At 40.2% G+C, this 26115-nt stretch overlaps 4 protein-coding genes across 11 annotated transcripts in view; 3 read left to right on the forward strand and 1 right to left on the reverse strand.

Annotated features, from left to right (window-relative positions):
- The first annotated feature begins 4044 nt into the window (after window positions 1-4044).
- Window positions 4045-5817, forward strand: SkpA (S-phase kinase associated protein 1 SKP1-related A). 4 transcript variants are annotated; one of them, XM_031984006.2, is made up of 3 exons: window positions 4045-4413; window positions 4911-5189; window positions 5351-5817. In XM_031984006.2, exons 2-3 carry the CDS (start codon window positions 4911-4913, stop codon window positions 5558-5560), a joined length of 489 nt encoding a protein of 162 aa, XP_031839866.1. In that variant the 5' UTR covers window positions 4045-4413; the 3' UTR covers window positions 5561-5817. The 4 variants fall into 4 exon arrangements, with proteins under 4 accessions (XP_031839866.1, XP_031839867.1, XP_031839865.1 ...); XM_031984007.2 differs by having other exon boundaries at window positions 4045-4306; window positions 4890-5189; XM_031984005.2 differs by having other exon boundaries at window positions 4053-4306.
- A 522-nt stretch (window positions 5818-6339) lies between these two features.
- Aasdh (Aminoadipate-semialdehyde dehydrogenase) lies at window positions 6340-11397 on the forward strand. 3 transcript variants are annotated; one of them, XM_031983996.2, is made up of 10 exons: window positions 6340-6490; window positions 6562-6820; window positions 6898-7353; window positions 7430-7809; window positions 7885-7973; window positions 8040-8959; window positions 9027-9178; window positions 9238-9401; window positions 9477-9740; window positions 9800-11397. In XM_031983996.2, exons 1-10 carry the CDS (start codon window positions 6469-6471, stop codon window positions 10190-10192), a joined length of 3099 nt encoding a protein of 1032 aa, XP_031839856.1. In that variant the 5' UTR covers window positions 6340-6468; the 3' UTR covers window positions 10193-11397. The 3 variants fall into 3 exon arrangements, with proteins under 3 accessions (XP_031839856.1, XP_076224644.1, XP_076224645.1); XM_076368529.1 differs by having other exon boundaries at window positions 7430-7788; XM_076368530.1 differs by having other exon boundaries at window positions 9477-9919.
- Window positions 10275-16622, reverse strand: Gdi (GDP dissociation inhibitor). The gene is made up of 5 exons (XM_031984004.2): window positions 16199-16622; window positions 12709-13122; window positions 12350-12563; window positions 12083-12265; window positions 10275-12000 (listed from the first exon to the last, which is right to left on the reverse strand). Exons 1-5 carry the CDS (start codon window positions 16357-16359, stop codon window positions 11644-11646), a joined length of 1329 nt encoding a protein of 442 aa, XP_031839864.1. The 5' UTR covers window positions 16360-16622; the 3' UTR covers window positions 10275-11643.
- Window positions 16623-17279: 657 nt separating this feature from the next.
- Window positions 17280-26115, forward strand: part of LOC116430196 (phospholipid-transporting ATPase VD) — a 50772-nt gene continuing 41936 nt past the window's right edge. Inside the window, exon 1 of one of the 3 annotated variants that reach the window (XR_004235673.2) lies at window positions 17280-17819. The gene's annotated coding sequence lies outside the window, so the exon portion shown is untranslated. The remainder of the gene's footprint in view (window positions 17820-26115) is intronic. The other 2 variants (XR_012998826.1, XM_031983995.2) reach the window with 2 other exon arrangements.

The following is a 26115-nucleotide window of genomic DNA, read 5'->3' on the forward strand; positions in this document are numbered from 1 at the left end:
GAACGGAAGTAACCGTTGCGGGACGCTATCGAGTCGATCGTCGAATCGAGGGAAAGTTAAAATGCGTCAGAACGTTTTCTTCTCCTCTCGAACGTATTTGGCAACATTTCGCGTGTTCCCTCTCGCTGTCCGCGGTTCTCTTTCCGACCACCTTCGTATGGGTTCGACTGGTGCCAATTTTCGAGCCACTTTCGCAATTCCGCATCATTGCGAATGAATCACGAGTGAAGTGCTGTCTTATGCATCGACGAGAAACACGAGTGCTTGAAACATAAGACGCTGGAAGCTTCGGAGGAATTCGAGAATCCTGTCGTCGCCGCGTTCGCAATTTATTCCATGGGAATTTAAAGAAGCCGGAGCTGAACGGTAATCGGTTTGATTCTCTTAAAGACTTTAACAAGTTGACGGGAAAAATTCATTTCTGAACTTCCTTTCCATTACGGAGGAATGGACTCTCCATGGAAGTTTCATCTGCATAATGATCTTTGGCTCGCTGGTTACTCGCGCTGCTGAGAAACCGTGTTCGTTTCATCTGCGAGTACTTTATTATAGTCAACGAAACGTCAGTAGTCTGAAATGTTGGAACACCGGCTGTGGTTGACCGTCGCGTCGGCGAACGCGTCGCAGAGGAGTCGCGCGATCCTCAAGAAAAACATACCAATTTTATCTGTCGATTTCGGCGCGAGTGCTTTCCATTCGTGGGCGTTTATCGCCTCTCGCGACGGCGAATAGTCACTGGCATAGGTCGGATCCCCTCGTTTCACTTGCTTCCACATGGTATCATAGAAGGTCAATGAAATCGTAACGACTGTTCTTACTCCGCTGCTCCATCAAACGTCCGAAAAAACCTGCGGCGAGCGCACCGGGCAAAGAAGGAGCTAACGACCACCGAAGACGGCTGCAATTAATTTGTAATCATCCGAACGTTCGTTCTCTGGGAAGAGAAGCACCAACGCGTCGGTTGTTGGAAGGGGTGAGAAAGAGGAACGCGGAGGAACCGAGAGTAAATCGAGAAGAAAGCGAGCACGCGAGTTTGAAGAGGCGCGGACGACAGGCGTCGAGGCGCCATTGCGACGGAGGATCGCGTAATTCGGTATTTATCGCCGCGACCGTTACGTGGCGTGAACCCGTCATATCCACGAATGAAAGAAATTGCTCCGGCAACTAATGTCACCGCCCTTTCCCGTCGAACCGACGGAAAGAGTATTTTGCATACACTCGGTTCCGCACGAGCGACATCCGAGCCGAACATTCAGCGAAGTCGCATCGGAATCTTTCGAGAAGTCTCTATAAATACTGTATCAAACCTTATCTTCGACATCTTTATTTTAAACTCAACGTACATTGTTATCCGGTTAAAGTTTGATTACCTTCGGAAGTACCATTCCTCAAAGGGTTCACAAAGGTTTCGAAGTCGTCTCGTTTAGCCTACTCGCAGAATATTGCCTCTCCTTCCCGAAGTGCTCGTGAATAATTCAACAACATTCGTAACCGTTACATTATATTTCATCCTATCTCTATCAATTACGCTCTGTTGCCTTGAATATTGAATTTGCTCATTTGCGTGGCACACGTGTCGCTAAATACGCGCGCTTATTGGTTCCGATCACTGCAGGCCGTTTCTACTTATTACAAATATCGACGTTGATGACTGTCCATGCAATCTAAACATGTATATGCTGTGTTAACTGAGATTAACGCGAGCGCGTTACAAGGGACGTTCCGTGACGCAAAATCCGGTTCCAGAGTGAACGAAGGGGAGCCCTCCGGCTTCCCCCGTCGAGAATTTTTCTCGGCGCCGACGAGTACACCACCGGACACGTAAATTCCCAGATTACGGGGTGTCGAGTGGGACAATCGATAGAAAAGAATTGCTCGGTTATTAACGGGCGTAATGATTTTCGGGATGATAAAAACGAGAGGGAACGTGACGCCGACGGTTTCGAACCGTGAAATTATACGCTACTATTACTCGAACGATTCCTCTCCCGAGGATCTATGAATGTCAGAGACGACGGCCTAGGCGCCAGCAACCTACGCTCTCCAGCTTCCCCCCTTTTCATCCCCTGTTTCTCCCTCGCCTCTTTTAATCTGAACACTCACGATCCGCCCCTCTCTCTGTCCCTCCCGCTGGATCTCTCCGTCGGTTGCACGGAGGGAAAAAAGAGCTATATTGTATTGTATTTCACGTCTTCCGTCGGTCCATCCCCTCGCCGGGCTATTTCTCGAAATATCTCGAGCGAAATACGAGACCGTGCACCGGGCAGAAGCTGAACTGCCGGCCAGCAAAACGAAGGGTACATAGTTGAAACGATTCGAACGTCGTATTAAAAAGTTCATTCGGTCCTCCGTGGCCGGTCGCCGGCGTGGAACGCTCTCGTACAGAGTAGTTTCAGGCACTCGGTGTGTCCGGGAACTGCATTAATGTGAGTTACATTCGCCCGAAGCTGTACAAACTGATGTCGGCCGAGCGGCTCGTCCTACAATCACCGTGCCTCCACTTTTAACAGCTCGAAGGGTTCCGTCCCATTGCTTCCGCCATTGCTGCGATGGAACGAGGTCGGAAGTATCCTCCCGATGGAGAAGACCGATCGGAGATTCATTTATTAATGAGAGTAGCGACTCTTACAGCGAACATATGGGGGATCATATTTTTAATCCAGCTACTAGACGTTCGCATCGATCAATCCTCCCTTGTATCGAATTGAAATATTCATCGAGAACTTTTAATGGAGGATCGCATTAGCTTGTAGGGAACGAATCGTTAAGGTTTTCCTAATCCAGATCTCCTTCCACTAATCAAGTTAACATATCAATGACTGATCATGAGATTGGACAGAAATGTTGGACAAACGGTATACATAAGAGATCATTGAATAGGAAAGGGGGATGAGAACCGGAAGACGTCAGGACACAAAGACGGCCGAGGAATCAATTTCGGACTGGTCTTCGTAAGGATCGCAAAGAACCATTAGCTTTCCCTTTGTGGGAGGCACATCTCCATAAATTTCTCGCTAATTCGACCCTATGATTTCTAAGGATGCTCATCTTAATTGACTCGCGATTGCGCAACCGATCTTTTCCTCGGCGCACTGAAATGTTTCCGGTAATATCGAAGTTCCGGTGAATTGGCGAAGCTGCAAAAGTTTCAGGCGGATGTTTCGGTTTCGTTTAAGAGTCGAATAAGGGAAAGGGAGGATTGATACGGGAATACGGAGGTTGCGAGCGTTGCGTAACACTTAATTACAATCGAACCGCGGTAAGTATTAAAAGGTCGCGTTAAATGCTCGCGATCCTTGACGGGAGGACTACGCAATTACGCGCGGCTGCCGTTAAAAGGGTAGGAGGAGCAAGAAGCGACTCGTTTAGCCGCGTTCCGAATAAAATTGTTGCTCTCCGATAAATCTTCGCGATGGAACGCGGCTCGGTGCACGCTCGAAGTGACACTCGTTAATCGTTCTGCTGAGTTAATTGGCTATGAGGTAATTCAGTCTCGGCACTCTTTGAGAATAATCATTTTTACACCTCGTACAGTGCATCGGATTTTACCGTGTTAATTGTTTATTTGTTTGCTTGGTCGCTAAATTTAATACTGATGAGTGATAGGGAACGATATTGTTGTAATAAAAGGTAATTATGATTGCACCTTTTAATGAGATACGCTTTTTTCGTGATTCCATGATTGAAACTGCTTTACTTATACATTGTCGTGAATTTAATTCTACGTAGTCTTAAATTTTGCAAATTATTATACACTTTTACCCTCGGAGTACGGCATTTTCCCTATTTTTGCGGCTCATTAAAATTTACACTGTCCGTATAAATTTTATATGTTAAATATAACGAGTCTCGAAGTAGCTTGAATGAGGAATGTATATTTTATTGTATATACAAGTATATTTTATTATATATTTCTTCAGTACGCGTTATTTGTCGAAGTGAAAAATTATTCGAAGTTTCAAGGATCGAATTTTCGCGGTCGAAATTATTACGCAGTATAATAATGGCATCTAGCGGTGGTGAGGCGAACCTGTTATTCAAGTGCACGCGCTCCCTGCTCATGTCCAGAAACTACGAAAAGGAGATGCCAATACGAGAGTGAGAAAGGGAGAATCAGGGATTCGACGGGTGGAGAAAGGACCCAGATATCTTTGGTAGAGAAGGAGTATCGAGACCGAGGAAGAGAGCAGAATAAAAGAACAGTTAAAGTTAAAGGAGGAAGGGTAGAGTGTACCAGGAGCTCGCTTGAACAGTTATAGCAAAATATTTGGTACTGTATCGTATTAATTGCAGCTAACGTTTCACGGTGAGTGATTCGAATCTATTTAACGACTTCGAAATCATAGATTTCCGTTTAACGTTCCCTTCGTCTTTCGAATCTCGATATTTAACGTACCTGTCGCAAAAAATGTCGTAAGTGGTTAATGTTATGCTTCATCGATGGAGTGTCTATCTGTATTTACAAAGTAACTTTGAGCAAACAATTCAATAACGTACCGAAGCCGAATAATATTACTTGCCTTGTCTGTTACCGTTCTGAAAATCAACGAATTGTTATCACCCTGTAAACGAACAAGCGTACTTGAAGCGTAAAGTGTATATTTTTTTTTAAGTATTAAAGGCACTTCATTGTTGTGTAGCTTTTTTTTTTACGTGTAATTCTGTTGATAAGCAGGTACCGCGAGAAGTAAGCTGTAAATATTTATACCGATTCAATGTTTTTATATCATAATTTATAGAAATTCGAGTGACACGAATATTTATTTAATGGGTTCAGGGTCTATGAAATGTTGAAGTAAAAGGATAACTTTATTCGATTTTGACAACCATTTTAGTTTCGAGAATTTTGTACAGTTTAATGAATAGTAAAAAATTCTTTTTTGTAATAGATTATTAAAAATATCTTTTAGATGCCTAACATTAAGTTACAAAGTTCAGATGGAGAAGTTTTCGAAGTGGACGTAGATATTGCAAAATGTTCAGTTACCATAAAAACCATGTTGGAAGATCTTGGCATGGACGATGAAGAAGAAGAAGTTGTTCCTCTACCTAACGTGAACTCTGCTATTCTTAAGAAAGTGTTGCAGTGGGCAAGCTATCATAAAGATGATCCACCACCTCATGAAGATGAAGAAACCAAAGAGAAAAGAACAGATGATATCAGTTCTTGGGATGCAGATTTCTTAAAGGTTCCTTCATTTTCAACATTTCTTTTTGAATTATTAATATAATATTAGGTGTAGCTTCTAGTATCATAGGTACTGCACATTTGTAATAAGTTATAATTAAATCTGCCTTGAAATTGATTCAAAGAGCATTGAATATAATTTTATACGTAATTCATTTACAGGTTGATCAAGGTACACTCTTTGAATTAATCCTGGCTGCAAATTATCTGGATATTAAAGGACTTTTAGATGTAACATGCAAAACAGTAGCCAACATGATAAAAGGCAAAACACCCGATGAAATTCGGAAAACGTTTAATATTAAAAATGACTTTAGTGCAGCAGAGGAAGAGCAAGTGCGCAAAGAAAATGAGTGGTGTGAAGAAAAGTAGATCAACATTTGAGAGTGTTGAACATTTTGATATTTGAAAATTCATAAGCTAATGCACCAATTGTATATTTTAAGAGTTGCTTTAATTGTTCCTTAACAGATTCCTCGATATTTAAATAACTTTCAGTTAATGCACCACATAGTTTCTACTTACTATTAAAAATTATATGTGTATTGGTTTATTTATCCTAAATTTTTGTATAACATTTAATAATACTATTTACAGTGTGTGATAAGAATTACACAAATATAAATTCATATTACCGTATCATTCTTACATTGACTTTAGTGCAATATTAGATTTGCATAATATTTAAAAGATTATAGATCTGCATAACATTTAAGATTATAAATCTGCAAATTCTGTTTCATCTGCTTATAGTATATCTAAGTCCAATTTTTGTCATTGCTAATTTCCTTTTATGAACACATTCAGACAAATATAACTGTTAAAAAAGTATACACAGAATAACAGATACAGAAATATAAGTAAAAATTTCAATGTCATTTATGATACAAATTAATACATATATAAAATATATATATGTTAATTATATTTTTAAAAATAAGGCAAAGCCTTTCATGTGTAACAACATAAGTACAATTTACCATCACGGGTTTTCAATTAGTAGCGAACTTCAAAAATAAATAAGGAGTTTTATTGTACAGAAATTGAAATTCTTCTTTAATTAATATCATTTTCCTTAGTATATAAAAAATAAAAAAAATGTTACGTATAAAGAAAAAAGTAGGTACGACGCAACATAACCTTTGTTGAAGCTGTTGAGTGTATAAAATGTTGACTAGGTGACAAGGGTTAAAATGGTTCTCAATTCCAATAAAAATATAAATGGCAAAGGAAATAAATAGTTTTTGTATTAAAAAACCAGTATCCCACAATACTTAACAATGGAAAATTATATACTATACGGTAAATAAATTCTTTATTACTTAAGAATTTTAATACACTGATAATGATGTTATGTTGAATAATTATTTCAGATACTGTTCAAGAAAATGTATTTCCTCGTAGTACGTCGACCAATGACACAAAAAAGTTACATGATATTTGTAATTGGAATGAAATTGAGAATGTAGTAATAGAATACCACGATTTAGATAGTACTATTTACATAGATTACAAAGAACTTCTTGCTGCAAAAACTATGCTCTCTAATTTGTTACAGTCCATAAAAGGTTTTGAGTTTATTGGTATACATTTTAATGTTCCTGAATATTGTGTGGTTTCTTTAATGCTTGGGTATGGGATTTAATTACATAAAACCTTATAACGAGGAATACACCAAGAAGAATATATTACTATCTGATTTTTTGTAGGATTTTATCTAGTAAACATAGCTTTGTCAATATACCATTTAACACAACAGAGTATTCGAAGTTGAAAAATATATTGTATATACATTATTTATTTTCTAAAGATATAATTGAGGGAGATGTTATAAAGCAGTTTACTATTCATAATGAATGTATATACCTAGTGAAGTTGAAAGATATTCAACAACAAAATAAGCATTATAATAAAGGAAATCATTATGCTTATGCTATTACTACTTCTGGTTCAAGTGGTATACCAAAGGTTGTTAAAGTGTCCCATGCTTCTATAGTTCCTAACATTTTAGATTTGAACACAAAGTTGAACATTAAGAAATATGATAAAATTGCTCAATTTACAAATTTTACATTTGATCCAAGTATAATTGAAATTTTTCTTGCTCTTTCATGTGCTGCAACATTATTTATAGTTTCAAAAACATTGAAGAACAACACTAACAGGTGAATATAACTAATAAAGAAATGTGTGTTTCTTTTTATATAAAAGTTTTTCTTGCAAAACATTTTTTACTTCCAGATTCTTAGAAGAAGCTTATTCTAGTCAAATTTCTGTACTACAAATGACACCTTCTGTCTTTTTGTACAATTGGACAAGTGAAAGATTAAAAGCCACTATTCTAAGTAATAACACTTCACTTAGAGTCCTTCTTTTAGGAGGAGAACCCTTTCCTAAGTTAGATTTACTTCTTCAAGCAAAACATCCTGATAATAATACACTAATTTATAATATTTATGGTATTACTGAGGTATCTTGCTGGGCTAGTATTAATGAAGTTACAGTTTCAAATTTGCAATGTGACATACATTATCTAGGACAAGTACTATCAGAAACTATCTTTCAAGTTAGAAATGAAAAAGGAGACATAGTAACAAATGGTACAGGCATTCTCTATATAGGTAGTTATTATATATTTTTTTACACAATATAAAGATAGTGTAAAAAATATTTAAATTTCATATATTTTCATATAGGGAGTAATAGCAGGATCTGTGAAATAGATGATGAAAATGTTGCAGATTTAGAACTACCAATATTTCGTGATAGTGGTGACACAGTTTATGTAAGCATATATAATATTAAATAATACTCTTTATTTCATATAATAAAAAGAAGGGTTCTATTCCAGATTGATGAAGAAGACAGGATATTTTATAAAGGAAGGAGTAATAGTATCGTTAAACGATTTGGAAATAAAATAAATCTAACAGATCTTGAGAAATTGGCATTACAATTAGATTTTGTTAAAAATTGTTATGTATTATGGGATGAGACCTGCCACAAACTGTATTTATGTATAACTGCTAAGGAAGAAGTAACGAATGAACAAAATATAAATGTAGTTATAATGGAACACTTACAAAAATTACATCCCTTATGCAGACCAGATAACATTTTTTTCTTAGATCACTTTGAGCTTACCTCAAGTGGAAAAATTTCTATAAATAATTTAAAGAAATATATAAAAGAGAAAATGATAAATACAGTCACAAACAATATTGATATCCAAACTGTTGAACAAATTTTTAAGTCTGTCTGGACAAGTAACTTAAAATGTGAAAACAATGGGTTCGTGAAATTAGGTGGTACATCTATAATAGCATTGCACATATCAAATACTATATCTAAGGAAGTAAATAAGGAATTTCCTGAATTAATTGGTATGCTTTTAAATGACGCTACCATTGATGAATGTTTCACTTATATCAAGGACACTCTATTGAGCAATTCCAATGATTCACCAGCCACTTTGTTTCAATATGCTTCCGATAACAATCAAATAATACCTTTAACTCATACTATTATAAAAGATCAATCATTATCAACTGAATCTGATACAAAAAATCTAAATTCTGAAACAGTAAATATGGAAAATCAAGTTTGTACGTACCAGTGGCATAAATGCAGAGGACAATTAAGTAATAGTACTGTGACTGTAAACGACGCATCTAAGCTACAATATAAAACTATTTCTAAAATAGAAATATTGAAAATGTATGATTTACGCAAATGCATAGACGCATCGCCAACTGTATTTCATTACTCAAAGTAAGTGCAAATGTAACAAGCTGTATTAACCGTGGCTTTTTGTCTTAATTATTCAAAATTTATTCAGTGGAAGGACGTATGTAACAGTCGGTTCACATTCCGGGTTAATAATTACATTTCTACTAGATACGGAAAGTTGTTTTTCTGCGTTTGTAGTACAACTACCTAATAGAATTGAAGCATCAGTTCTAATACTAGATGATTTTAAGGGCATTGTGGGTAAGTTTTTTATTTAATACGCGATATATTTCTTTCATAATTACCAATTCTTTTCATAGGATGCCACGATGGTAACGTGTATTGCTTCGATTTAAAATCGGGAAAAGTTTTCTGGAAATATCAAACAGGGGATATCGTAAAATGTTCAGCAATATTTTGTAAAGCACAACAAAATATATTTGTTGGTTCTTACGATTGTTATATATACTGTCTTTCCGCGAAGGTATATAAACGTGTACGCAAACCTATTTGGTTTGTATTAAATTCCATCAAATTAATTAAAATAAATTCAATTTAGGATGGATCTGAAATTTGGAAACACAAGACTAGCAACGGACGTATTAGTGCTTCCGGTTGCCTACATTCATCATCAAATTGTGTACTATTTGGAGCATTAGATGGTTCCTGTTTGGCATTGGAACAATCATCAGGAAAATTAATGTGGGAACATAAATTAACAGATCCCATTTTCATTGCACCAATAACGTTAAACAATGGGCTTGTCTTATTTTGCTCTGTAACAGGAACATTAACATGTTTTGACATCACAGTTAATGCTAAGGTATCAAATACTCATATTTTTCAGCCGAATTTACCCTGATTCTGTTTTATAATTTTTAGATGTGGCAGTACAAAGTAAATGGAAACGTGTTTTCCTATATCGTGAAGCAAAATGATATACTCACAGGACGCGAAATTATTATCTTAGCTAGTCAAGACAAAAATGTGTATTGTTTCGAATCAACAAACGGAAGATTTGAAAACGAACCTATCTTAAAGTTTATATTGTACCTCGAGTCACCAGTTTTTGCTACTCCCTGGTGGGAGGACAATATTTTATTTATAGCATGTACAGATGGTACTTTATATATTTATGACTTTACAACAAACAGATTAACAAAAACTGAGAAGCTTCCTGGTGAAGTTTTTTCATCGCCAGTTGTTCACAATGACGTGGTAGTGATTGGATGTCGGGACAATAATGTTTATGTATTAAAACTTACAGACAATTGAACGTATTTACTGCTTCTTCTTGTTGTTGTAAATGAATTTGTTGTTTTTATATGTGACAGAAAAAGTTTGGAATACAAACTAATGAAATTAATACAATACCGTTTATTTTTTTTGACTGTCACATTACAGTTACGTGAGTAACACTTTAGATAAAGTAATGGCGGAACATGTAGCCAACCTCCAATGAATTTCGTACATGATACGAATTTGCGGTGCGCTTATATTTTAAGCAAGAATGCAAGCAAATAAAAAAATCTGAGAAACAGCCAATCACTCAGTAACAAAACATTCACGCATACATTAATGCACACGCATAGCACTTCTAAAAACAATGCATATTCGTGTATAGTTATCTTCTTTCAATTCATCGATACTCCCTCTTAGCTGATAATGATCATAAATACAGGAGAAGGAAATATTCTGGTTCTTAAGCTCACATAAAATAACAACGTTTCAACGATTCCATCTTCTCTATACTCTCATTCTTGTAATAGTTGAGAACGAGAAAGAATATACATATATCTATTTAATTTATATTTATACGCTTGGCCGCTTTTTCAATTTTTCTTTTCTTCTCCTAATATTTCGATACAGATTCTCTCTTGTAAATCTTTTCCGTTACAGGTAACTGTCCGTTGTGAGTACTTTAGATCATGCTTTCATCAGTTTGCATTTCTGTTTCATTGTACATAGTTGAAGTTTCAAATAATACCGGAACTAAATGTGCAGGAATATGATATAGCTTCTATTACTAGACGTGGCATCGTCACACTATTTCTCAATATCCGCGTGCAGATTTACCTTGATTCTCTTTTAAATTAGCTTCGTCTTGTACCTTACATCATAATGCATTTCGATGGCCGCGAGTAACAGTACATCTATAGGATTCTTTAGCGTTTACAATTTCGATGAACGGTAATCTCTATATTCTTTCGTTTGATAGTTAAAATATGATATATTTATGAAGTCGTGGCAATCGTCGCTATTATGTTTACTCTAAAAACGCACTGGTGGTGGTAAATGCATGGAGACAATACGAATCGTCCTATAAATTTTATTTTGCTCTCCATTCAGAATGTATCGAAAATATTAAAATCACAAACGGTACAGGTTTTTCTCATCATCGACCTTTTTCGAAAGAAGTCGTATCCGCGTGTTTCAGACAAAATGTAACAAGGATAGTACGTAGAATGATATTTGGATAAACTTAAAGATAAATTTCGAATGTTTCCTTTTTTCTGCCCTTGGTAATTCTCCGCGAAAGAGAATCTAGAATTATTAGGCGTGAGTCCTGAGCAGATCGTATCTGCTTTGGGACTCGAATGAACACCGACGCGGTCGGGAAAATACGCATTAAATTACGTTGCTCACTCGTTTTATTTTCTTTTTTTTTCTTTAAATTCAGGATGAACTAGTTTTTCGAATGACCAGCAGCGGTAATTATCTTACGATTACTGGTCCTCGTCGCCTAGGTCTTGTTTCACTTTTTTAAAGTCGAATTCCTCCCCAGTGGCTCGCTTAAATATATCAAGAACATCTAAACAGGTTGTTTCAAAATGCGTTGTGGCGTCATAACTCGTCGATATGAAAATTTGACTATTCAGCCCGTCATCGACCGGCTCCATGTAATCGGATACTGATATGAACTTTTGTCTGATCGGGCCAAGCAAATCCAAACCGGGTTTAATCTCAGCTTCTGGATTTTTCGTTTCAACTGTGGTGGACACCATAGCTATGAACCATCCTTTCGCCGCTACTTGATGAGTATGTGATACTAAAGACACGTAGATATCTGAATTACGGTTAACCTGTGAAACAAAAATACATTTATCTTTCCCATCTCCATTATCCCATCAAAATACCATATAATCAAACCATCAATCTACTCACTTGTTTCTGGGGAATAATTATTTGCGTTGAGAGAGCATCTCCTGTGCCCTGAATAGGATGGTCTAAGAGGCAAATGCATCTTATGACGCGACCCACTTTTTTAACGCGATCAGGTACGTATGTAGGATCACAAAACACCTGTTTGCATTGAGCTACTTCGTCCCCGGAACGTACACCGACAACCTACAACAAACCCAATCATAATTAACCATTCCACATTCACTCCATCTATCATTACACTATACAATTATCATCATTTATCCTCACCTTTCCATCTTTCACGACAATTTCGTCGATCGGCTTGTCCAGCATATACGTTCCACCATAAATGGCGCTAAGTCGGGCGAAACCTTGAGGAAGCTCGCCCAGCCCGTACATGGGATAGAGGTACGGTGATTTTCCGTAACGCGCTAAACTATCGCTGTACAATTTAATTCTTCTTATAGTAGTAATTGCAGGTTGGCTTAAGTATTCATCATCTCTGAAACGACAAGATATCTCAATTAAAGACACACAGCTCATTTGTACAGAGAATGTATAAAAGTAATTATATGTTTCATAGATCATCCCCAGAAGAAGCTAACGTTCAGTCTCCTTGTAAGGTGATGTACATAACTGTTCCGTACCTATAAAGTGCTAATGCGTGACCAGTGAAGTCTTGAGTATTTTTGTCCAGGCTGAACCTGTTGTACAGCGCGCTCATGGGACTGTTCAACGGGTCGAAGCCGTCCCATGTTTCGGGCTTGTCCTCCTGCATATTTTGCACCCATATTAGGAAGCTGCGGAAGCGCCTCTTCTCGAAAAGGCCCATCAGATCGCTGGACAGCGCTTCCTGTTGATCGATCGGCACCTTCGAAATCTTCCCGGACTTGTAGACGTACGATCCCTCGACGCATTTGAACTCCAGATACCGCGTTACGCCGGTATGAATCAGTAGTTTCACCAGCAAGCCGTTCGCCATCAGGAACTTGGGAATTAAATCAACGTTCCAGTCGCGACCGCGGCCGTAGCTCTCATCCGGTGGCGGAGCCTTGAATTTTCTAGATAACACGATAAACTACAATTAACGATAAGAATTCAGATTTTCTTCTCGTTACCGTTCCTTCACGCTCGTAACTTGTTCAAATGCAGATCTTTTAAACATTCTATTAATTACCTTTGAACACGACCATTCGGATAACGATCTGTAATAATATATATTAGCAGAAAGTATCCAAAACGAAGTGATTTTATAAGTTCTACCTTTCCAAGACTGAACACGGTGTTCTATTATATTTCAATACAATATTAATAAGAATCTGTAGGCTCCAATACTACACCAGTTATAATATTGAATATTTCAATGAATCAAAGAAACTACCCTAAAATTATTCGATTTTCCATACATCCAAATTTTGCACTAAGGAAAATAAAAGATCGAAGGAATGTTATATTTCTCATTTTCGCTAGGAATACTATAAAAATTAGTTGCTGATAGGTTACAAAACAACCTGGAGTGCCAAGGGTTAGTTAGCCATTTGTAAGAATTATGCAATAACATCTAGATCGAGTACTAGAGAACCGTTAAGGATCCAATTGAGAACCTCTGCTACCGTATAATCCTCAATCACGGCGAACCCAGCCGTATAATAAAGTAATCTCTTCTAAAAATTGTTATTATTATCAAGCGAATAGTTCCGCCCAGGGATTGGCAATCTGAAATCCAAGTATTCGTTGTATTTCAGGTCTGCATGTTTACATTGCCCGATAGAAGAGTTCTCATCGATTTCCATCGGTCGAAGCGTTTAACCGGATAAAAATATTCCGCGAAAAAGTTACGAAGACCAGAGGAACTTTTCGTTCGTCCACGACCAAGGGAAACTCGAGTACTTTCGTCCGAGTGGCCGGTAAAATTTTATTATTCATTATTACAGCCACCGATCGTGTTTTCCCTTTACTTTCTCGCTGACTTTGAACGCTTTTTTTTTCTCTCCACGGCGAATATATATATATATACGCGAGCGCAATACGGTCGTGCGGCAACGGTTACAGTTATACCAGACGCATAGTTGAGATGCGCGTTACCATTTATTGGGTACAGCCGGACACTCGATAAATTGCCACTCCGATGAGCCAGAAGTCTAATCAGTCGAACACGTTATCGCCTTTGTTTTTTTCATTCGACTAACTACTGCCGCAAACGGAATATTTTCGCAGCTTCCTCTTCTACAATCATTATCGAACTGTGTCCGAGAGTTCAGTTTAATAACGGCACTTACCCGTTGAACCTCGCCCTTTCACGCTACATTGTCTAGCATTTTATTTCGTTCAATTATTAATTAATCTGTATCTATTCCGATCCTCTTTCAATTATACTGTATATTACTTTTATTCTATTATTCTTTAAACTATGCGTTTTTTATCGTATACTGTAGCTACATTATTATTATTATTATTATTACTGCTAATGATGATTGTAATCTGCATGGAAGATACCGCAGAATATTTGTCCAGTGAAGAACGATGACCACCAGAGAAAAGAAATTACTTCCACAACGCTGAATCTATATACATAGGGGACCATATGCTCAATTCTATAGAAAGTAGATTAAGGATGGCGTGTATACAGGTAACGGTGCGCTCAACATTCTGTAACTCAATATTTTCTCTTTGTAACCTACCAAGCGTGAACAAATGTAATTGTAAGTCTTGCCATACGCTCGATCATATTCTGACACGCTCGTCAATAAAAGTAATGAATTCGAAACACGCATTCTTATAATTCATAAAAAAAGAACGGTAAACCAATAGTGGTGATTTACTCGGCAATTTCGGCGTTGGATGATTCGATGGATTTGTATCTGATGGAATAATCCTGGGAATGGGAAAGGCGAGGATGCGCTGAGATACGCGAGAGAAATATTCATTAACACTAGAACTACCAGAAATTTCTATAAAATTTATTTTTATAGAATTACCGAGAAGGTACAGATGCTTTGAGAAATCGTTAAAGCTGATTTAGCAATGCCTACATTAAAATATAAACCGATTGAATATATATATATATATACACAGTTCGAAGTTTTATGAAGAAATTTGGAAAAGTCAGTTGAAGTTGGTAGTTCTAGCGTCGAAGAGAAAAGACCGCACGATCCTCTCGTGCAGCGAGAGAAAATGCTGCAGGCCGCCGATTTTGCCACGTTCGATCGAGCGTGCGTTTCGCGGGGCGGGCCCCTCCCCCAGGTTCGTATCGAGTGGCAATCTAGCCAACCTTCGGGGATCATTTGGTACAGGGTTTTTTAAAGTGTCGCTCGCGACCTTTCAGTGGGTCACAATCGAAAATAAAATGGGTCACGGAGACAGAAAGAAACGCTCGGTACGTCTGGTATACACCTTTCGGTCGTTACAAAATCTATCCGCAAAGCGTAACGGATGTGATCGCGATCGGTCTCCATGAGGACGATCGATCACTACGCGAGCACGATTCCCAAATTCATGCTTCCCATTTATTCCACGAATATTGCCCTAACACGTTCGCGTCACATTAACGGCTGTAACCCTATATTTTACATAATGAAAATGAAGTATCCCATGAATATTGTTATTAGAAATTATAAACTACATTAGACTCAGAAACTTGATAACTCGTTACAGTTTCATTCTATTTTGTTTAGACTTATCGGATCGAAGGAAATGTAATCGAGACCGTCACGGAAACTCGCGCTGGTAGCGAGCGTTCAAAGCGGAAAACGCGAGAGTTGCTGTGCGTCATAGAACGGAAAAAACAATTGAAAACCGTCGATCGCGAGAGGCAGGGTTGAATGCTTGGGTGGCAGCCGCACGGCAACGACGCATTATTGCGGATGACGGTATACGTCACGCTTCGTCTAGCGATACGCTCGACGGAGAAACTCGAACGCGAACGACGCAATGGTATCCCCGCGAGAAAAGAAACCGTGACGGAGAAAAAATCAATATTTAAGACGAGAGTCATTGTGCGTCCGACGGTGCACGTCGACGATCAAACCCGCGTTACGGAGATAACGGCTGGCCGACCGGTGGTAGTTGCGATTCGGCCTTAAAATGAAACAGGTCGGTCGGTGGGACGGCGACGCGTCGCGGATTCACGGGACTTACGCGAACAAATCCTCCAGCGGCGTAATGGAGGCGGACTCGCCGCCGTAGTACTTGTTGCGGTCTACGTGGAGCACTTTCTTTCCGCTGACCGACAGCATACCCGAAAGTATGCACTCCTTGAGCCCGGTGCCCAGCACGATCGCGTCGTATTCTTCATTCATGTTAGCTGGAAATGCTGAACGGGTCCGAACACAAGCCACTGAACCTGCCGCAACGCGAAACCGTTCGTGGACGTCTTTTGCCACGGGAACGACTGCACGGAATCGGAACGAAAACGATAGCACACAGCCACGCGACTGCCAACTTGCACGACTATTATGCCGGAACGGAAGACCTCGTTCTTTCGCTGGCTACCGATGACGGAGCTCCCAACGAAACGATAGTGGTGCTGCTGCTACCGATGGTGGAGCTACTGCTGCGCTTAACTCTCCCTAGGCTCCCGTGATTCCCCACCTACCGACTCTTTCAAATATTTCCTTACACTACCGGAATGATAAACCGATAAGGATCTTGCTCCCAATGATCTACCGTGTCGAAGCATCTATTAATAATAATGGTGATAACGTCGCTTTTACTTGTAACGCAGAATGGAATTTCTTATAGAAATTAGAACGAATTCAGTGGTGTATGCCTCTCTAGCTAGTGACTCCGATCATCGGTCTTCATACTATCCTAGGAGTTAGTATGTACTAGCTCTATATACTGTCCAACGACAGGTGAAAGTATGGAGAGCACGATTCTCTGAGAGGAAATATCCTAAAAAGCTCATAAACCTTAAATTCTACATATCTGAATTAAATACAGAAAACCATACAATACCTACAAAAATAAAGCAAAAGCATAAGTAGCTAAATGACAGAATCATTCATCAGTTTACTGCTAAACTTCAAAGGACACATGGAACTTCGATTCCCTCCAACGAGATTCCAGATTCATTCTTCATCCGATGAATTGCACCTGGCCGCAGTAGCAATTACACGATGACTGTCGAAAATCCGGCGAGCGCCTAGGGACTTTTCGTCGCTGCCGTTGGTCGGCTACACGTAGAACGGGATGACGCCGGTAGATGGCAACGGCGTCGGATCTGACAGCGACGGTCGCGGTTGGTGGGTCGGCCGATACGAATTGTCAGTACATGTACGGCGATAAGTTCACCCGGTTTGTTGCCGCGGATTGCCAGTCGGACTTGAGGAGCGTGTAAGGAGCTGACGGCGGGCTCCTCGAAGACGATCGCGTCGCGGTCGGGACCGTTTGCGTGGCGCACGGCGACGTGTCGGGGATAATGTGCGGCAGTTGAAGCCAGTTTCCCGAGGAGACTGCATCGAGTGGAGGTTCGACGACGGATAATAAGTGTGACCCGTTATTTCCCCTGTCAAAGGGAAACACGCGAGAATACCGGTGATTTTTTCCCCCCGGACCCGTCGGGTCGGTTAACCGCGCGCGCGTTACAATACCGCCGACGGTTTTTCCCCCGTGAACGACCGCCTCGCGTACAATTCGCTCGGGCATCTGAGACGCTCTTCAGAGTTCGAAGACACCGCGGGGGATAGCTGTGACACCCCTCGTGTCTCCTCGACCATTACCAAGGCCACGTGGACCACGTTGGGAGCCTGAACAAAATGTGAGTCCTTTTTCGTTCTCTTTTTTCCCCCGTTTTGCAGCTGGAAAGTAAATGGCCACTTTTAACGGGATAGAAGGGAGGAAAAGTAGCGAATTCGACGAATGAAACGTTAGAGAGGACGTTCACTCTTTGTGTTCGGATGGTACTTTAACGCTGGAATTGCCAGAGGTCGAAATGACTCTGATTGCTTCTTGAATAATTATTGATAGCATTGTAATGGATGGTTCTCTGGGGAATTACAGAAATTGATTCGGCAATAGGAAAACTGAATTGTAAAACAATAGGAATGTCAATAGTAGCACTGTTGGAGTTTCTATAGAAAAATGTCAAAAGTTTGACTGTTCGGTAGTTCTAGCGTTGTGCCATTTTCATTGAAATGTTGTCAGGCGAATATGATGGAAGTTTCTTTTAGAATTCGACTTAATTTAAATCGAAGGACTGTTATCTGTGTATTTGTGTAGCAATTGTTTAAAAAATATGTATAGCAAAGGTAGTGCCATTTTGAGTGCCCAAGTTAAAGGTACTGAACCGTAGAAATGTATATATTTATTTCAACACGTACGGGGTTGATCCGTTAATTGGTAAACACGAATTAATTTTCGTGTTCAATCGCAGTTTTTAGTAACATTTTGTTGTTTTATTTATTTAATTAATGATTGTCGTATTTTTCTGTGTCGTATTAATTTTGCCGACGTGTTACGCCCTTGTGGGTTTTCGCAACTGAAAACTCACCCCGTTAACCAGTTGGCAGCGAAACGCTAACTATATTAAGGGAAAGATGGAAATCAAAACGCGTGGGGGTGGCAAGCTACGGCAATCGAGTTAATTGATATTAAAGGGTCCGCAAAAAAGAGTGTAGCGTTTTTTATTGGATTACTGATCGCTATCGGTTCATGGAAACTGTGTCACCGAAAACACAAACCTTGACATTAATATGATTCACCAACGACATCATCGTTGGTAAACTTTTCAGCCACAATGTATTGCGGTCTGTCGCAATAAATCATCAAAAATGGTTAAACAATTAAGAAAGCATCAATATAATTTTCATTTTCGGAGCGATAATTATTAATTCATCGTCAGAAGAGAAATTGATCTCTCGTTTCGAACGTATCGATCAATTTTTCAAATTTTCGATACCGATGCTAATTAAACAGCAGTACTGCACTTTGACTCGTGTATGATGGAGACGATTCGAATTGAAATCTTGTTAGGAATTATGTTAGAGTTACGTGGGAAAGGATTAAGGTGTCCCAAAAATGGCCATTAGGTTTAAGGAATATTAGAAAAGTATTTTAAGGAATTTCAGAAAAAGAACTTTAAATCGTTTAAAATTGAGCAAAATATTCAAATATCCGCGACCATCCACTGAACACCACGAATTTTTCAAAATCGTTAACTGTGTCCATCCGATCGCTTCGAGAAAGTCTCATCTAAATACGGAAGCGTGTGGCCGTTGTAGCGAAACGGTAACGAGATACCTCGGAAGGGGGGAAACGTTTAGCGTACGTTTCGCGGGGTGCGCGTACTAATGAAAGCGACGAGGTAAAAAAAAAAAGGAAAAGAAAAAAGAAGGAATCGAAGCATCGAGCGCCGAGAGATGCCGGCGGCCGGTTGAAAAAGAGCGAAACCGCGGAAAGGATCGTCGGCCGATCGAGTAGAAAGTAAGAAGCCGGGAATGTCGTTGGTCAAAGCTCTTTCTATCGGCGAACGCGAAGAGATCAACGTTTAAGCCGACCGTTTATCATTATTATTGTCGGGCTTAGCATGCGCCGTTGCGCCGATTCGCCGGTTCGAATAATAATTTATGAAAAGTAAAAGTATCCGAGACTTTCTGCGCCATAGGTTTTATTACATTCATCGGAATACGCGTACACGAGCTTCCAGATATGGAGTAGATCCAAGTATACAGTGTTACATTTTACAGAAACGTATCTATCTGCGCATTCTACGCGCCACGATACGCCGTAAGCGTACGGACATTCGCGATCCAGTTATAATTACTGCCCCGCGTTACGTGTGTCCATGCAAATGAGTAAACACCCATACAGTGTAACGCGGAAGATAATCGATATGCAAAGTAGCCGTTTAATCGTCCATAACTTAGATAAAAAAGACGAACGTCAGTCGCCGGCGTCATTTCGATAAATACCATAAAGGGTCCGGGAAATTGGAAGGCGTAATTACCCGGAACGCGATGCAACTTCTGATCCTGTTCGATTTTACTTATCGGAAACGCTCGAACCACCCCGTCGACCTAACGGGTTGCGAACCACCTCCGAGGGGTTTGAATAAAACAATTATTCCCGTCGCCGGGAGAGTCGCGGGGGAAACGTTCGATCGAGCGTTCCCGAGCGCGGTCGAGCGGAGGTCGAAGGTTACCGCTCCGGAATGGGTCGCAGTTTTGTCTCTTCTTTTCTCCGCCCGTTTCCTCGAGAGCGGCCGCAACGGTCTCGGTCGCCGGCCATGAAACCGGTTACGTTCCCCGCGCGAGACGAAGTCTCGTAGAACTTCTCCTAGACTTTAGACGAGGAAAGGAACGAGGAACAGGGGGGAAAAAAGGAAGGAAACGTTCCGGAGCGAGGTCGTCCCTGTTCGTAATCCAGAAGGCCATTCGAGAGGCGCTGCTCGTTAAATTGCATAAGCTTAACGAGCGGCGCGCATCGAATGGCGCTTCGATGAGAGCCGAGTTCACGCGACACGCGATGGATCGCCGTTGAACGCTTCGAACTTGAACTTTTTCTTTCTCCCGCCGTGGAGACACATCGAGTGTCATCGACGGGCTGGGGTTGTCCGTTTATTCAGCGAACGCTCGGGGAACGTTTCTGCGACGAATCGAGTCTTTCGTAGTTAACCCTTTGCACTCGAAGTTTTTCAGTTGAAATATTCAATACTCTCTAGGTAGATGTAGACAAGATTTAAATTTTGATTTATTAAGAAGTCACATGTAAATTAGGGAACAAAGCTTTCAATGTTTCACGTTGATGCTGGATAAAGTTGAATGGTAAATACAAGTTTATCATTTTTCTGTATCAAATCAACCTCGAAAGAGGTTTAGAGGGCAGGATAACGAAAGGGACACGTAAAGTGTAAAAATGTCTAAAACGTGCGGGCAACATGGCATCGCCGTATCTTGTTTCCCGCATTAGCATGGCAATCTTCCCCATTGTCGTCATTTCGCGAATCCGCTATCACACGTATTCTACTTAAAAGCGCGAAGTACTCGCGATAATTCCGAACAAGCCTTGTACACGTGTGTGTTCGTAAAGGAATTCCTGTGAAGTGAGTTTAAACTTTATATCTCGAGATCGGTTTAATTGGCGGAATGCCCTTGGATATTTGGGTGAAACCGTGGAGGGTCGCAGAAGGGGTAGCCCCTAGCAATCGAGTTTCCCATGAATACTTTAACTGCGCCGCCCGAACTCGAGTGACGCCATTTTTCAATTAATACCAATTCTCTGCGAATCAATTCCGTTTCTCTATTTATATAACGTTGGAATCGAGACGCGAAGCATCCATTGTCCCGAAGAAACTTCACAATATCCCCATAATGTACACAGAACCACCATAAGCTAGTTCTATACCTTACAACTTTGTCTGAAGTACTTTGCATCACTGATACTTTTCAACTTGCACCCGGAAGACTCAGTCACTAGGCACATGAAAACTATAAAATCTGATATTTAACCCTTTGCACTCCGTTGACATTGTAAGATAAGTTTATAACTTCATTTTTCAAACATAACTTTAAAATACACGCGCTTTTTTAATGACAAAGCAGGGTCTTAAATCTGTCACAGAGCTCATATTAAAACTGATTCGGAGTTGCTGAAAGGTTATATTAAAAATTGCTCAGAGTGCAAAGGGTTAATGTCGACACGTGAAATATTAGAATGAAATAGCTTTGTTCATTGTACTTGTGATTTCCCTTCGAGCCACCAAAGAATATCATCCTCGCCTCGTCGGAAACTGTTAAATATTTCCAGCGAGAAACTTCCGAGTGCAAAGGGCTAAGTTTCGTCGAGAAATCGGCCGTACCGTGCGACGAGTTGAGCTGGCAGAGTTAGTAGAGTTAGCTCGCGCAGCGGTATGATTGCGCGTCGCGCTAATGGCTCGTTATCGCCGCGAAGAGCGAGCGCCAACCCTCTCCGCGATTAGGGGCCGTCGATATTCGCACGACCCACTTTCATCGTTCAGCCGTGCCTACCCTTGATATTGTCCGTTTACATTAGAACTCGGGATTTACGTCGGCCCGATGACTGTTATCGATCACGAACGGAATCCTCTGCTCGCATCGCGTGTGCACGTGACCCCACGTGCTCGCCTTCCGCGACCCTATCGATGATGCACGATCGAGTCGCGACGCTCCCTTGCACCGCCCGACCAAGAACTTCGCTGCCCATTCAAATTCTAATCGAATCGTGTACAGGTTTCCCGACGATTTCAGTCGATTCGACGATCTCATTCCAATTCTAGCTGTCTGTAACGCATATTGTTTGAATGTACTAATATCCTTTTTGTGGACTATCGACTAGTAAATAAATGTTGTTTCATGTATATTTGATGTTGGAAGTAAATGTTCGATTTCATTCAATTGAAAGTATCTCTATTTGAAATTAGACTCCGCAAACGTATTGAATGATAAATGAGTTCATTGTAATCGATATACATTGAAAGAGCAAAATAGCCATTAACGTCTTAAGTTTCGTTCTAGCGCTAGAACCATCGGATAATTAACCTTTGCACTCCAGAGCCTCTAAGTCACCAAATAATTTGACACAGCGAAACTGTAAACTTTGATGTTTAATACTAAACTTCGTACAATGCATCAATGTACGAAGTATTGAAAGGAAATAGTATTCCTAAATGCATGTGAGATTTTTTAATTCAGTCCAAGAAAATGTCGTCTGTATCTCATTAGGAAATATTGAATATTTCCGGTGAAAAACTTCTGGAGTGCAAAGGGTTGAAATACTCAATCTTAGAACTCACGATTATCGAAATCGTGAGGATTCTGTAAGAATTTGCTTATAGGAGAAATGACGTTTCGAAATCGTTCGAATATCCTCAATTTCCAGCCGATCTGACTGTTTTAACGAGCACGCGTAATCCCCGCGATGCTACAAGCATTCCCGAGATATTTCCGAGGTAAGCACTGTTCCCCGGTCCGAGGTACAGTTGAATACCTTTCCTTTCCATTTCCACGATCGCTCGAACCCGATTTCTCCGCGACGCAGTCACCGTTTGTCGAATTGCGCTTCGCCGTTTGTCATCGTCCTACGGTAAACACGATTAACGTAATCTTAGCTTACCTGCTGTCGTCCTTCGCCGACCGATAATATTTGTTTAACAGATAGTTTAGTTCCACCTGTCGGACCCCGGCCATCGTGGGCTGTCGCGGGCAACTGTTTGCCATCGCTTTTCACTCCGTTTCCGCGTAATCGGCGTACACAGGACGCGTCAGAATAACACGTGCGGCCGAGCGGACAGAAATTGATTCCTCGTGAAAAAATAAGGGGAAGAGTGTAGAATCGAATTGTCTGATTCAGGCCTTCGTTCTCTGGAAAATTGGGTTTCAACGGATATTTCCATTCGGTTGCAGTTAACGTTTCACCGGCGATGTATAAATGCGTTTCGCCTCGAATGATACATTCGTATGTTTATCGGCGAATCGATGCTGAAATTAGATTATTTACGTTAAGAAATAATGGTCTTCTTAACACTAGGTTTACGGAATGCCTTAAATTGACGCATATTGGATTTTAGACACTGACATGTACCCCAGTTACCTACTATCAAATCTCCAATTCCCAAGATATAAATAAACGAGCATCAATTCTTTTAGGAATAATAGAATGAAGTGTACAATAAATGCCCGTAAACCTAGTGTTAAACGAAGCTAGTAGACTGGCGAGCTAGTAAATTAGTAGCTGAGTAAACTATTCCATCGAAGGACTAATTAACCCTTTGCACTCGGAAGTTTCACACTAGAAATGTTTAACGCATTACGACTGAATTTCGTAGGTGCATTTGTTAGAACTATTTATCGTTAATAATGTACCAGCGAAAGAAGACATTCAATGCTCTTTCAATGTCTAGTCTATAATTTCCTATGGAAAGTGAGACTTGCGAGATGCATGAAAGTTCGCCCTTTTTTCATATTTATTCTCAAGGAGCTGGTTGAGTGTCGAGATAAGGTTAGGTAAGATGTATCGAACGATATGTAACGCACACTTGTGGTCATCAGCTCTCTCGGACCGATCAGAAGTCGTTTATAATCGCGCCAGCGTAATCGCTGCTGAAAATTTACATATACGGTGCTATCTAATCGAAAGGAGGAGGAAGTATCGAGCACTGCAACCGAAGCTCGGAACAATGTGAAACACTATTCAACGATATCGATATTCGAGTTGAGGCCCTGGAAGTTCGATTATGAATGTTTCATGTTTATACTGATCGCGGAGCAGTCTGGCCAAACATAATTATGGATCAGATGAAATATACACCCAACTCCGACCACGATGTCGTAAGGTTTTATAAACAGTCTGACTATTTCACGCGTACGAATTCGATGGATTATTGCCATCATTGTTTACGAAACTTAATGTCGTGATTGACACTTTGCACTCGAGAGTCGCATTTCAGTCGCCGTTCGATTTGACCCAAGAAAATTGTAAAATTGAGAATTCAATATTAAATTTTATATAATGTATCAACACATGGAACATCGAAGTAAAATAGTTCTGTGACATAATTTATGCGAGGTATTTCTTTATGTTAGTTGCATAAAATCTCATTAAGATTTCATCAGAGAATAATGAATATTGAGAAAAATATTCTCGAGTGCAAAGGGTTAAAGTACGGTGGACAATGTCGTGTCCTTACAATTATGTTCGTTGAAATGAATAATATAAACAAGCGAATGCTACATAGCGAATCGGTTTAGATCGGTACTTGAAACGGTGCTCATCTATTATCTATTATTATAGATATTGTAATATTCCAAACTGCACAGGTTAGAACGATCGTCCTACTTCCTCTTTCACAGTTACAATTGTCTTACACGCGAGCAATGAAGTATTTCAAACAATGCATTCCTATAATTAACACTAGATCTACCGACGCTCAATCTACACATGATTCTATTGTTCCTAGATAACTACTTCGCCTATACAATTCACGAAAACTGTAGCTTCGAACCTAGAGTAACATTCGCATAACAGAATCAAAACCGACTTCTAAATATTTCGAAAACACAGTATCCGTCAAACCGACGAGTCTCGTAACTCTACTAAAAACACGAGAAACAATGTTTACCAGCCGTTAAATGCTCGCAAAGCCGGTGAAATGAAACAATAAGAAACGATGAGAAGAAAGTAACACTAGAAACACAGGTTAAATAACTCCGAGTTTCTTCGAACTTTTATTCCGTTACGGAACGGCGAATCGGCGTGTTCCGGCGAACTCCTACGCTAGGATTCGCCGGACAAAACGTCCGGAGCTTGATCCCGTTGAGGACACTATTGGATTATTCGCGGCTAACGCGATTAGCGTTTCGCAATATTTGATAAAATTCCCGGAAGCACCGTCGGCGCTTTTAATCCACTCGTTCCTGCGGTGTCCAGTGATTCGAAAAAAAACCTTTCTCCATCTCCCTCCCTCTCTTCCTCTCTCTCTCTCTCTCTTTCTCTCCTTTCTCTCTCCCCCCTCTCTTACACGCACAGACGCACACTATCCTGTCGGCTGTCTGTCTGCAATCTTATTAATAGCGTATCTGTGCTGGGCAAGTGCAAGTGCACCGGCGTGCGCGAGACCGCCGCGCTCGCCTGGAAATGCATTATGTTACTTCCTGCATATCGTTTGATGCGTTGCGCCGGGGTGGATCTCCTCCGCTTACCGGCCACCCCGAAAATAGATCACGATGCGATCGATTTTTTGCCGGATTTCGCCGGTTCGCCGGTTCGACGGGCAAGGCGCCGCACAGAGAAACCACTGGCGCTTCCTCGTTCGGCTACCTACGCTTCTTCCTGTTGCGAACTGCAACTCGGACGTTCGTTCAACGAGGAAATAGTGCGATGCACTGTTCTGGAAAGGGAGGGATGGGGAATTCTTTGGAATTTATTCTTAGTGTCGTGGAATAGTAACGCTGACTCCTGTGTCGCTTGAATTTGGGTGGTACGGTTTCTTGTGAAGTTGAGCATTCATTTTCTTGGCAACGCGTCGGAGGAATTGAATTCTGTTGGGTATACGAGATTTAACTGTCAATTGATTTGACGCAGCAAAATTATAGAGTTTG

The sequence above is a fragment of the Nomia melanderi genome, chromosome 6, assembly GCF_051020985.1.
Source record: "Nomia melanderi isolate GNS246 chromosome 6, iyNomMela1, whole genome shotgun sequence".
In the NCBI taxonomy this organism is placed as follows: domain Eukaryota; kingdom Metazoa; phylum Arthropoda; class Insecta; order Hymenoptera; family Halictidae; genus Nomia; species Nomia melanderi.